General features: G+C 46.2%; 2 protein-coding genes across 2 annotated transcripts in view; one reads left to right on the forward strand and one right to left on the reverse strand.

Annotated features, from left to right (window-relative positions):
* The window catches only part of LOC134983565 (lactase/phlorizin hydrolase-like), a 744,668-nt gene that overhangs the window by 242,218 nt on the left and 489,459 nt on the right, over positions 1–12,991 (reverse strand). The gene's annotated exons all lie outside the window — the stretch shown is intronic.
* The window catches only part of LOC134983560 (oocyte zinc finger protein XlCOF6-like), a 75,977-nt gene that overhangs the window by 25,469 nt on the left and 37,517 nt on the right, over positions 1–12,991 (forward strand). The window contains exon 2 of the mRNA XM_063949215.1: positions 4,103–4,223. Within this exon, the coding sequence (XP_063805285.1) occupies positions 4,149–4,223 (75 nt within the window). The 5' untranslated portion in view covers positions 4,103–4,148. The remainder of the gene's footprint in view (positions 1–4,102; positions 4,224–12,991) is intronic.

A 12,991-nucleotide genomic window follows, 5' to 3' on the forward strand; every position in this document is an offset into this window, starting at 1 on the left:
ATATAGGGGAGAGGGGACAGTACAGTGATATATGAGGGAGAAAACCACAGCTCCCGGCACACACTGATATGTGGTATTATTATTATATAGGGGAGAGGGGACAGTACAGTGATATATGAGGGGAATAACACAGCTCCCGGCACACACTGATATGTGGTATTATTATTATATAGGGGAGAGGTGACCGTACAGTAATATATGAGGAGGAATAACACAGCTCCCGGCACACACTGATATGTGGTATTATTATTATATAGAGGAGAGGGGACCGTACAGTGATATATGAGGGGTAATATCACATCTCCCTGCACACGCTGATATGTGGTATTATTATTATATAGGGGAGAGGGGACCGTACAGTGATATACGAGGGGGAATAACACAGCTCCCGGCACACACTGATATGTGGTTTTATTATTATATAGGGGAGAGGGGACCGTACAGTGATATATGAGGAGGAATAACACAGCTCCCGGCACACGCTGATATGTGGTATTATTATTATATAGGGGAGAGGGGACCGTACAGTGATATATGAGGGGAAATAACACAGCTCCCGGCACACACTGATATGTGGTATTATTATTATATAGGGGAGAGGGGACAGTACAGTGATATATGAGGGGAATAACACAGCTGCCGGCACACACTGATATGTGGTATTATTATTATATAGGGGAGAGGTGACCGTACAGTAATATATGAGGAGGAATAACACAGCTCCTGGCACACACTGATATGTGGTTTTATTATTATATAGGGGAGAGGGGACCGTACAGTGATATATGAGGAGGAATAACACAGCTCCCGCACACACTGATATGTGGTATTATTATTATATAGGGGAGAGGGGACCGTACAGTGATATATGAGGGGGAATAACACATCTCCCGGCACACACTGATATGTGGTGGTATTATTATATAGGGGAGAGGGGACCGTACAGTGATATATAAGGGGGAATAACACAGCTCCTGGCACACACTGATATGTGGTATTATTATTATATAGGGGAGAGGGGACCGTATAGTGATATATGAGGAGGAATAACACAGCTCCTGGCACACACTGATATGTGGTATTATTATTATATAGGGGAGAGGGGACCGTACAGTAATATATGAGGAGGAATAACACAGCTCCCGGCACACGCTGATATGTGGTATTATTATTATATAGGGGAGAGAGGACCGTACAGTGATATATGAGGGGGAATAACACAGCTCCCGGCACACTGATATGTGGTATTATTATTATATAGAGGAGAGGGGACCGTACAGTGATATATGAGGGGGAATAACACCGCTCCCGGCACACGCTGATATGTGGTTTTATTATTATATAGGGGAGAGGGGACCGTACAGTGATTTATGAGGGGGAATAACACAGCTACCGGCACACATTGATATGTGGTATTATTATTATATAGGGGAGAGGGGACCATACAGTGATATATGAGGGGGAATAACACAGCTCCCGGCACACGCTGATATGTGGTATTATTATTATATAGGGGGGAGGGGACCGTACAGTGATATATGAGGGGGAATAACACAGCTCCCGGCACACGCTGATATGTGGTATTATTATTATATAGGGGAGAGGGGACAGTACAGTGATATATGAGGAGGAATAACACATCTCCCTGGCACACGCTGATATGTGGTATTATTATTATATAGGGGAGAAGGGACCGTACAGTGATATATGAGGGGGAATAACACAGCTTCCGGCACACGCTGATATGTGGTATTATTATTATATAGGGGAGAAGGGACCGTACAGTGATATATGAGGGGGAATAACACAGCTTCCGGTACACTGATATGTGGTATTATTATTATTATATAGGGGTGAGGGGACTGTACAGTGATATATGAGGGGGAATAACACAGCTCCCGGCACACACTGATATGTGGTATTATTATTATATAGGGGAGAGGGGACCGTACAGTGATATATGAGGAGGAATAACACAGCTCCCGGCACACGCTGATATGTGGTATTATTATTATATAGGGGAGAAGGGACCGTACAGTGATATATGAGGGGGAATAACACAGCTTCCGGCACACGCTGATATGTGGTATTATTATTATATAGGGGAGAGGGGACAGTACAGTGATATATGAGGGAGAAAACCACAGCTCCCGGCACACACTGATATGTGGTATTATTATTATATAGGGGAGAGGGGACAGTACAGTGATATATGAGGGGAATAACACAGCTCCCGGCACACACTGATATGTGGTATTATTATTATATAGGGGAGAGGTGACCGTACAGTAATATATGAGGAGGAATAACACAGCTCCCCGCACACACTGATATGTGGTATTATTATTATATAGAGGAGAGGGGACCGTACAGTGATATATGAGGAGGAATAACACAGCTCCCGGCACACACTGATATGTGGTTTTATTATTATATAGGGGAGAGGGGACCGTACAGTGATATATGAGGAGGAATAACACAGCTCCCGGCACACACTGATATGTGGTTTTATTATTATATAGGGGAGAGGGGACCGTACAGTGATATACGAGGGGGAATAACACAGCTCCCGGCACACACTGATATGTGGTATTATTATATAGGGGAGAGGGGACAGTACAGTGATATATGAGGGAGAAAACCACAGCTCCCGGCACACACTGATATGTGGTATTATTATTATATAGGGGATAGGGGACCGTACAGTGATATATGAGGAGGAATAACACAGCTCCCGGCACACGCTGATATGTGGTATTATTACTATATAGGGGAGAGGGGACCGTACAGTGATATATGAGGGGAAATAACACAGCTCCCGGCACACACTGATATGTGGTATTATTATTATATAGGGGAGAGGGGACAGTACAGTGATATATGAGGGGAATAACACAGCTCCCGGCACACACTGATATGTGGTATTATTATTATATTGGGGAGAGGTGACCGTACAGTAATATATGAGGAGGAATAACACAGCTCCCGGCACACACTGATATGTGGTTTTATTATTATATAGGGGAGAGGGGACCGTACAGTGATATATGAGGAGGAATAACACAGCTCCCGCACACACTGATATGTGGTATTATTATTATATAGGGGAGAGGGGACCGTACAGTGATATATGAGGGGGAATAACACATCTCCCGGCACACACTGATATGTGGTATTATTATTATATAGGGGAGAGGGGACCGTACAGTGATATATGAGGGGGAATAACACAGCTCCTGGCACACACTGATATGTGGTATTATTATTATATAGGGGAGAGGGGACCGTATAGTGATATATGAGGAGGAATAACACAGCTCCTGGCACACACTGATATGTGGTATTATTATTATATAGGGGAGAGGGGACCGTACAGTAATATATGAGGAGGAATAACACAGCTCCCGGCACACGCTGATATGTGGTATTATTATTATATAGGGGAGAGAGGACCGTACAGTGATATATGAGGGGGAATAACACAGCTCCCGGCACACTGATATGTGGTATTATTATTTTATAGTGGAGAGGGGACCGTACAGTGATATATGAGGGGGAATAACACCGCTCCCGGCACACGCTGATATGTGGTTTTATTATTATATAGGGGAGAGGGGACCGTACAGTGATATATGAGGGGGAATAACACAGCTACCGGCACACATTGATATGTGGTATTATTATTATATAGGGGAGAGGGGACCATACAGTGATATATGAGGGGGAATAACACAGCTCCCGGCACACGCTGATATGTGGTACTATTATTATATAGGGGAGAGGGGACCGTACAGTGATATATGAGGGGGAATAACACAGCTCCCGGCACACGCTGATATGTGGTATTATTATTATATAGGGGAGAGGGGACCGTACAGTGATATATGAGGGGAATAACACAGCTCCCGGCACACACTGATATGTGGTATTATTATTATATAGGGGAGAGGGGACCGTACAGTGATATATGAGGGGAATAACACAGCTCCCGGCACACACTGATATGTGGTATTATTATTATATAGGGGAGAGGGGAGCATACAGTGATAAATCTGTGATTTAATTACACAGCTCTTATGTATCTTTATAAATTTTTCTTCAGTAGTAAAATCTTAGAAGATACAAGACAAATCGCTGAAAATCTGAGGATGGATAAGGATAAAAATGCGTCCGAAAAGATATTACATCTCACCCTGGAGATAATCTACCTTCTGACTGGAGAGGTGAGCGGATCTGGGAGTGTCACAGTGACATCACTTATAGCTATAGTAATAATACAGGGATATGACTGGGGAGGTGAGGGGATCTCAGAGTGTCACAGTGACATCACATATCTATAGTAGTAATACAGGGACATGACTGGGGAGGTGAGGGGATCTGGGAGTGTCACAGTGACATCACTTATATCTATAGTAATAATACAGGGACATGACTGGGGAGGTGATGGGATCTGGCACTGTCATAGTGATGTCACTTATATCTATAGTACTAATACAGGGACATGACTGCGGAGGTGAGGGGATCTGGGAGTGTCACAGTGACATCACTTATATCTATACAGGTTGAGTATCCCATATCCAAATATCCGAAATACGGAATATTCCGAAATACGGACTTTTTTGAGCGAGAGTGAGATAGTGAAACTTTTGTTTTCTGATGGCTCAATGTACACAAACTTTGTTTAATACACACAGTTATTAAAAATATTGTATTAAATGACCTTCAGGCTGTGTATATAAGATGTATATGAAACATAAATGAATTGTGTGAATGTAGACCCACTTTGTTTAATGCACAAAGTTATAAAAAATATTGGCTAAAATTACTTTCAGGCTGTGTGTATAAGGTGTATATGTAACAAAAATGCATTCTGTGCTTAGATTTAGGTCCCATTGCCATGATATCTCATTATGGTATGCAATTATTCCAAAATACGGAAAAATCCCATATCCAAAATACGCCTGGTCCCAAGCATTTTGGATAAGGGATACTCAACCTGTAGTAATAATACAGGGACATGACTGGGGAGGTGAGGGGATCTGGGAGTGTCACAGTGACATCACTTATATCTATAGTAATAATACAGGGACATGACTGGGGAGGTGAGCGGATCTGGGAATGTCACAGTGACATCACTTATATCTATAGTAATAATACAGGGACATGACTGGGTAGGGGAGAGGATCTGGTAGTGTCACAGTGACATCACTTATATCTATAGTAATAATACAGGGACATGACTGGGGAGGTGAGGGGATCTGGGAGCGTCACAGTGACCACTTATATCTATAGTAATAATACAGAGTCATGACTGGGGAGGTGAGGGGATCTGGGAATGTCATAGTGACATCACTTATATCTATAGTAATAATACAGAGACATGACTGGGGAGGTGAGGGGATCTGGGAGTGTCACAGTGACGTCACTTATATCTATAGTAATAATAAAGGGACATGACTGGGGAGGTGAGGGGATCTGGGAGTGTCACTGTGACGTCACTTATATCTATAGTAATAATACAGGGACATGACTGGGGAGGTGAGGGGATCTGGGAGCATCACTGTGACATCACTTATATCTATAGTAATAATACAGAGACATGACTGGGGAGGTGAGGGGATCTGGGAGCGTCACAGTGACGTCACTTATATCTATAGTAATAATACAGGGACATGACTGGGGAGGTGAGGGGATCTGGGAGTGTCACAGTGACCACTTATATCTATAGTAATAATACAGAGTCATGACTGGGGAGGTAAGGGGATCTGGGAGCGTCACAGTGACGTCACTTATATCTATAGTAATAATACAGGGACATGACTGGGGAGGTGAGGGGATCTGGGAGCGTCACAGTGACCACTTATATCTATAGTAATAATACAGGGACATGACTGGGGAGGTAAGGGGATCTGGGAGCGTCACAGTGACGTCACTTATATCTATAGTAATAATACAGGGACATGACTGGGGAGGTGAGGGGATCTGGGAGTGTCACAGTGACATCACTTATTTCTCTTTCATCCACTAGGGGACACTGGAACAGTCTTATACAGTAGGGGTGTGAAGCTTGCAACCGGAGGTGTGGCAGAATCTAAAATTTTGCATTGTCTGCACAGCCGGCTCCTCTCCCTTCACATCCCTCAGTTTAAAAAAAATTGTGCTCCATTACAAAAAGAATAACGAAACTCAGGCTGTGTCAACCTAATGAAAAGGGGGACAAAATCCTTTAGATCAGAGAGACAATGATCCCAGATAAAGGGATCTGCATTTTTCTACGGAAAATCCGGAGCACAGAGTCAGCAGCTCCACCATGGGTCAGTGAGTACTGGTTGTTAATATGGGCCTCAGATAGAGAAAATAGAGGAAAAGGCTACAGTAATAGCAAGACTCCTTCCGTAGATCCCCACAACATGAGGGTTAATATTGTTAAATGGGAGAGCAATGGCTCATCACACTAATGCTGGTATATGAGCTGAAGCACAAATGACAGTCATGTTGTAGTATTACAGGATGCTGATGAATCCTCAGCTCCCCTCTCCACTGTGACCTGGGTTCTGGTCCAACCATAATATATACAGTGTACACGCTGCTGCCTCCAGGCTTCCTATAACTTGAGCCTCCCCCCTTGTTTTATAGACAGAGCGCAGTCTCCAACACTCCCTGGCCGGCTTCCACTCCTGCGGTATGTCAGCTCCCCCGCCCGCCCGCCCCCCTTCCTTTATAGACGGAGGGCTGAGGGAGACACGGCATGGCTGTCAGCGGCCGCTTAAACATACAGTGGGGTGCTTGGGAAGCGCGTCCCCTCCCGCCGCCCGCTCAAACCCTCCCGCCGCCAGCGGAGGTCTGGGGGAGACGTCAAGGGGGGGGGGGGGGGGATGTATAGAAAGAGAGAACTCTTGTTAGTAAGTCCGGGCTGAGGCAGCCGTGAAGGGGGCAGAGTGACCGGGGAACGCTAGGGACTTTAGATATATATATATATATATATATATATAAATTTCTCTAACGTCCTTGAGGATGCTGGGACTCCGTAAGGACCATGGGGAATAGACGGGCTCCGCAGGAGATAGGGCACTTTAAGAAAGCTTTGGATTCTGGGTGTGCACTGGCTCCTCCCTCTATGCCCCTCCTCCAGACCTCAGTTTTACACTGTGCCCAGAGCGAGATGGGTGCACTGCATGGAGCTCCCTGAGTTCTCTGCCTAGAAAGCATTTTTGTTTGGATTTTTTCTATATTTTTACAGGGAGCACTGCTGGCAACAGGCTCCCTGCATCGAGGGACTGAGGAGAGAGGGGCAGACCTGCTTCCTCGGCTACTGGACACCATTAGCTTCAGAGGGGGTGAACACAGGTTCGTCCTGGGCGTCCACCCCCGGAGCCACGCCGCCGTTCTCCTCACAGAGCCAGAAGAACAGAAGCAAGAAGACGTCTCAGGCGGCAGAAGCCTTCAGCTTCACTGAGGTAACGCACAGCACTGCAGCTGTGCGTCATTGCTCCCATACACCTCACATACTCCGGTCACTGTAAGGGTGCAGGGCGCAGGGGTGGGGGTGGGGGGGGGGGGGCGCCCTTGGCAGCAATATAAACCTCTGCATGGCAAAAGACTATATACATGTACAGGTGGGCTCTGTACATGTATATAAAAGAGCCCCCGCCATATTTTAGTAAGTTTGAGCGGGACAGAAGCCCGCCGCCGAGGGGGCGGGGCTTCTCCCTCAGCACTCACCAGCGCCATTTTCTCTCCACAGCACAGCGCTGAAAGGAAGCTCCCCGGACTCTCCCCTGCTTGACACACGGTGAAGAGGGTTTTAAAGTAGAGGGGGGGCACATATTTGGCGATTTATATATTACAGCAGCGCTACTGGGTAAACATTCTGTGTTTTTTCCTGGGTTATATAGCGCTGGGGTGTGTGCTGGCATTCTCTCTCTCTGTCTCTCCAAAAGGCCTAGGGGGGGAACCTGTCTTCAGATAAGAGATTCCCTGTGTGTGTGGAGTGTGTCGGTACGTGTGTGTCGACATGTCTGCGGTAAAAGGCTCTCCGAAGGAAGAGATGGAGCAAATCTGTGTGGGTGCGTGGTCTCTCCGTCGATAACGCCGACACCTGTTTGGATATGTGTAAGTGCTAATATGAACTTATTACAAAAGATTAGAGAACAGACAGGGAATCTACCCGTGTCTGTCCCTATGTCACAGAGACCTTCAGAGTCTCACAATGCTCACTATCCAAAATAATAGACACTGATATCGACACGGAGATTGACTCCAGTGTCGACTACGATAATGCAAAGTACAGCCAAAGAAAAGTATTCAATATATGATTATTGTAATAAAGATGATTTGCATATCACTGATGACTCATCTGTCCCTGACACAAGGGTACACATGTTTAAGGAGAAGAAAGCTGAGGTAAATTTCCCTCCTCTCATGAGGAAAAAGAGCGGGAATCTCCAGACAAGAGACGGCAGCTTCCCACAAAGAATTATCAGGCAGTATCCTTTCCCCACTAGGGCCAGGATAAGATGGGAATCTTCCCCTAGGGTGTCACGTTTGCCCAAAAGGTAGCCCTGACGTAACAGCTATCCTCGGGGATCCTGCAGATAGCGTGCACATTCTGGTACACTACTCAGACCGGCGATTGTGTCGGCATGGGTTTATAGCGCTGTGGCAGCGTGGTCAGGTACCTTATCAGCAGTGGTTTAACCCCTAGATAAGGATGCCATGTTATTGTCCCTAGTATATAGATATATATAGATATATTTATTTATATGTAAAAGATGTTGTCTTTTATATATATATATATATATATATATATATATATATATATAAGACATGCCCAAAGAGACGTTAGTCTACTGGGTTCTAGAGTCAACGCTATGTCGATTTCTGCTAGACTTGTCCTGTGGAACATGCAATGGACAGGTGATGCCGACTAAAAGAGGCATATGGAAGATTTTACCTCACAAGGCTGAGGAATTGTGTGGAGAAGGGCTCTCGGACCTGGTCTCCACAGCTATAGCTGGTAATTCTGATCTTTTGCCTTATATTCCCTCACAGCCTAAGAAAGCACGTCATTATCAAATGCGGTCCTTCCAGTCGCAGAATAACAAGAAAGTACGAGGAGCGTCCTTTCTTACCAGAGGTAAGGGTACAGGGCACAGCTAGTTCCCAGGAACAGAAGTCCTCCCCGGCCTCTACTACATCCACCGCAGGATGCTGGAGCTCCGCTAAGGGAGTCCGTCCCAGGGGGAGCACGTCTTCGACTCTTCAGCCACATCTGAGTTCACTCACAGGTGGATCCCGGCGCAATAAAAATTGTTCAGGGTTACAAGGGAATTCGAAAGGTGCCTCCTCGCCGGTTTTCCTTATCGGACCTACCGGCTTCTCCCCCAGAAAGGGAGTTATATTAAATACAATTCACACATTGTATCTCCAACAGGTGGTGCTCAAGGTTCCCCTCCTGCAACAAGGAATGGGCTATTACTCAACCTTGGCTGTAGTCCCGAATACGTACGGTTCGGTCAGACCTATTTAAAATTAAAACCTCTGAACCTATACTGGAAAAGGTTCAAATTTAAGGTGGAATCGCTCAGAGCGATCATGGCCAGCCTGGAAAGGGGGGAGTTGATGGTGTATCTAGACATAAAGGCTGCATACCTTCATGTTCCCATTTATCCACCCCATCAGGCGTACCTGAGAATTGCGGTACAGTATTGTCATTACCAATTTCAGGGTAATGGGCGGAAATGATGGTGCTCCTACGCAAGCAAGGAGTCACAGTTATCCCATACTTGGACGATCTCCTATAAGGCGAGATCAAAAGAGCAGTTGTTGAACAGCGTGTCACTTTCGCTGAAGGTGTCACAGCAACACGGCTAGTTTCTCAATATCCCGAAGTCACAGTTGGTTCCTATGACTAGTCTGCCCTTCTTGGGTATGATTCTGGATACGGACCAGAAAGGGGTTTACCTTCAGATAGAGAAGGCCCAGGAACTCATGACTCTGGTCAGGAACTTATTGAAACCAAGACAGGTGTCGGCATTGCTGCACCCGAGTCCGGGGAAAATCATTCCCTTCGGCAGGTTCCATGCGAGGTCTTTCAAATGGGACCTACTGGACAAGTGGTCCGGGTCACATCTACAGATTCATCAGTTGATCACCCTCTCCCCCAGGGCCAGGGTATCTCTCCTGTGGTGGCTGCAGGGTGCTCACCTTCTATAGGGCTGCAGGTTCGGCATTCAGGACTGGATCCTGGTGACCACGTACGCAAGCCTCCGAGGTTGGGGAGCAGTCACACAGGGAAAAATAAAATGTCCAAGGTCTTTGGTCAAGTCAAGAGACTTGTCTTCACTTCTTGGAACTAAGGGTCATATACAACGCCCTACGTCAGGCGGAGACCCTACTTCGCGACCAACCGGTTCTGATCCAGTCAGACAACGTCACCGCAGTAGCTCGTGTAAACCGCCAAGGCGGCACAAGGAGCAGAGTGGCGATGGCGGAAGCCACCAGAATTCTTCGCTGGGCGGAGAATCATGTAAGCGCACTGTCAGCAGTGTTCATTCCGGGAGTGGACGACTGGGAAGCAGACTTCCTCAGCGGACACGACCTACGTCCTGGAGAGTGGGGACTTCATCAGGAAGTCTTAGCACAGATTGCAATTCGGTGGAGACTGCCACTGATAGACATGATGGCGTCCCGCCTCAACACAAAGCCGCAGAGTTATTGCGCCAGGTCAGGAGACCCTCAACCAGTAAGCTGTGGACGCCCTAGTGACACCATGGGTGTTCCGGTCGGTCTCTGTGTTTACTACTCTTCCTCTCATACCCATGGTGTTGAGGATAATAAGAAAAAGAGGAGTGAGACCAATTCTCATTGTTCCAGATTGGACACGGAGGACCTGGTATCCAGATCTGCAGGAAATGCTCACAAAGAATCCTTGGCCTCTTCCTCTAAGACAGGACCTGCTGCAGCAGGGGCCCTGTCTGTTCCCAGACTTACCGCGGCTGCGTTTGACGGCATGGCGGTTCAACACAGGATCCTAGCGGTAATGGGTATTCCGGAGGAGGTCATTCCTACCCTAATTAAGGCTAGGAAGGAAGTGACGTTGAAACATTATCACCGAATATGGCGAAAATATGTTTCCTGATGTGAGGCCAGAAATGCTCCTACGGAGGAATTCCTTTTGGGCCGTCTGCTTCACTTCCTTCAAACTGGAGCGAACTTGGGCCTGAAATTAGAGATGAGCGGGTTCGGTTTTACTCGGTTTTACTCGGTTCTCAAAACGGCATCTAATTGGCTCACGGATGTCACGTGTTTTGGATAGCCAATAAGATTCGGTTTTGAGAACCGAGTAAAACCGAGTAAAACCGAATCCGCTCATCTCTACCTGAAATTAGGATCGATAAAGGTTCAAATTTCGGCCTTATCCATTTTCTTCTAAAAAGAACTGGCTTCTCTTCCTGAAGTACAAACGTTTGTGTAGGGAGTACTGCATATTCAGCCTCCTTTTGTACCTCCGGTGGCGCCTTGGGACCTTAACGTGGTGTTACGGTTCCTTAAGTCTCATTGGTTTGAACCACTTAAGTCAGTGGTGTTGAAATATTTCACCTGGAAGGTGGTCATGTTGTTAGCCTTGGCTTCGGCTAGGCGAGTTTCGGAATTGGAGGCTTTTCTCACTAAAAGCCCTACCTGATTGTCTATATGGATAGAGCAAAATTGTGGACTCGTCCTCAATTCCTGCCAAAGGTGGTCTCATCCTTTCATATGAACCAACCTATTGTCGTGCCTGTGGCTACGCGTGACTTGGAGGATTCCGAGTCCCTTGATGTGGTCAGGGCTTTGAAAATTTACGTGGCCAGAACGGCTAGGATCAGAAAAACAGAAGCACTGTTTGTCCTGTATGCAGCCAACAAGCTGGGTGCTCCTGCTTCTAAGCAGACTATTGCTCGCTGGATCTGTAACACGATTCAGCTGGCGCATTCTACGGCAGGATTGCCGTTACCTAAATCGGTTTAGGCCCATTCCACAAGGAAGGTGGGCTCTTCTTGGGCGGCTGCCCGAGGGGTCTCGGCTTTACAGCTTTGCCGAGCGGCTACTTGGTCGGGTTCAAACACCTTTGCAAAGTTCTACAAGTTTGATACCCTGGCTGAGGAGGCCAGAAAGCTTGTGACTATTTGGTGCCATTTCCTCTGTCGCTCCGGCATATCCCAATGTTATCCTGTGGATACCTGTGGGCATAAGAGAAATTCTGTTATCAATGGTAAGTTCTTACCCTAACGGTATAATTTTTATGCTATATATTTTCAAGGGACTTCTAAACAAAAGATCCCGACGAAATAAAGGGAACGACTGGATCACAACCCCGACCTCAGAACTGAAATACATTTTGGGTGTGCGAGGGTTGCAATGAGGCTGGTGATATTATTATTATTATTATTATTATTATTATTTTTTTGTGTAGTATATACAAAATGATCCAGCTAGGGGGATCCAGTGTACCTTTAATCCCATCACCCGTTACAGTCTTTCTGTTCCCATTATAAAGGGGGAAAGCACTGAGGAGCGCTCTGTGGGGAGCGGCTACAAAGGTCAAAAGCACCAAGAACACAAAAACTTATTACGTATGCACAAACTGTAATAAGATGAGCGTTAGTTTGGGCGACTCCCGGGTATGCCTCTCCTGTTTAGTTAAGGGCGGTCAATACGGGAGCAAGGCTCCGCCAGGGTCATGGGAGTAAGCCTTGACAAATATTTCAAAAGAAATGTCAAAATCCCGCAAACAGCAGAGGGGCTGAGGGGTTCTCAAAGACCATGGAGGAATTCTCATTTAAATTAATCACTCCTGCGTAAGCTTTATGCAATGTGAGCAAGGCGGTTAAAAGAACCCTCCCCATCTTACACGAAGGAGGAAGAGGGTCTTATTATAGATAAAAAGGCGAGATAATTGAGTCTGCCTTAGATCAGGAGTTTAGATTCTCTTATAGAAGCAGTTATGGAG

This window comes from Pseudophryne corroboree, assembly GCF_028390025.1.
Source record: "Pseudophryne corroboree isolate aPseCor3 chromosome 3 unlocalized genomic scaffold, aPseCor3.hap2 SUPER_3_unloc_18, whole genome shotgun sequence".
Taxonomy (NCBI): domain Eukaryota; kingdom Metazoa; phylum Chordata; class Amphibia; order Anura; family Myobatrachidae; genus Pseudophryne; species Pseudophryne corroboree.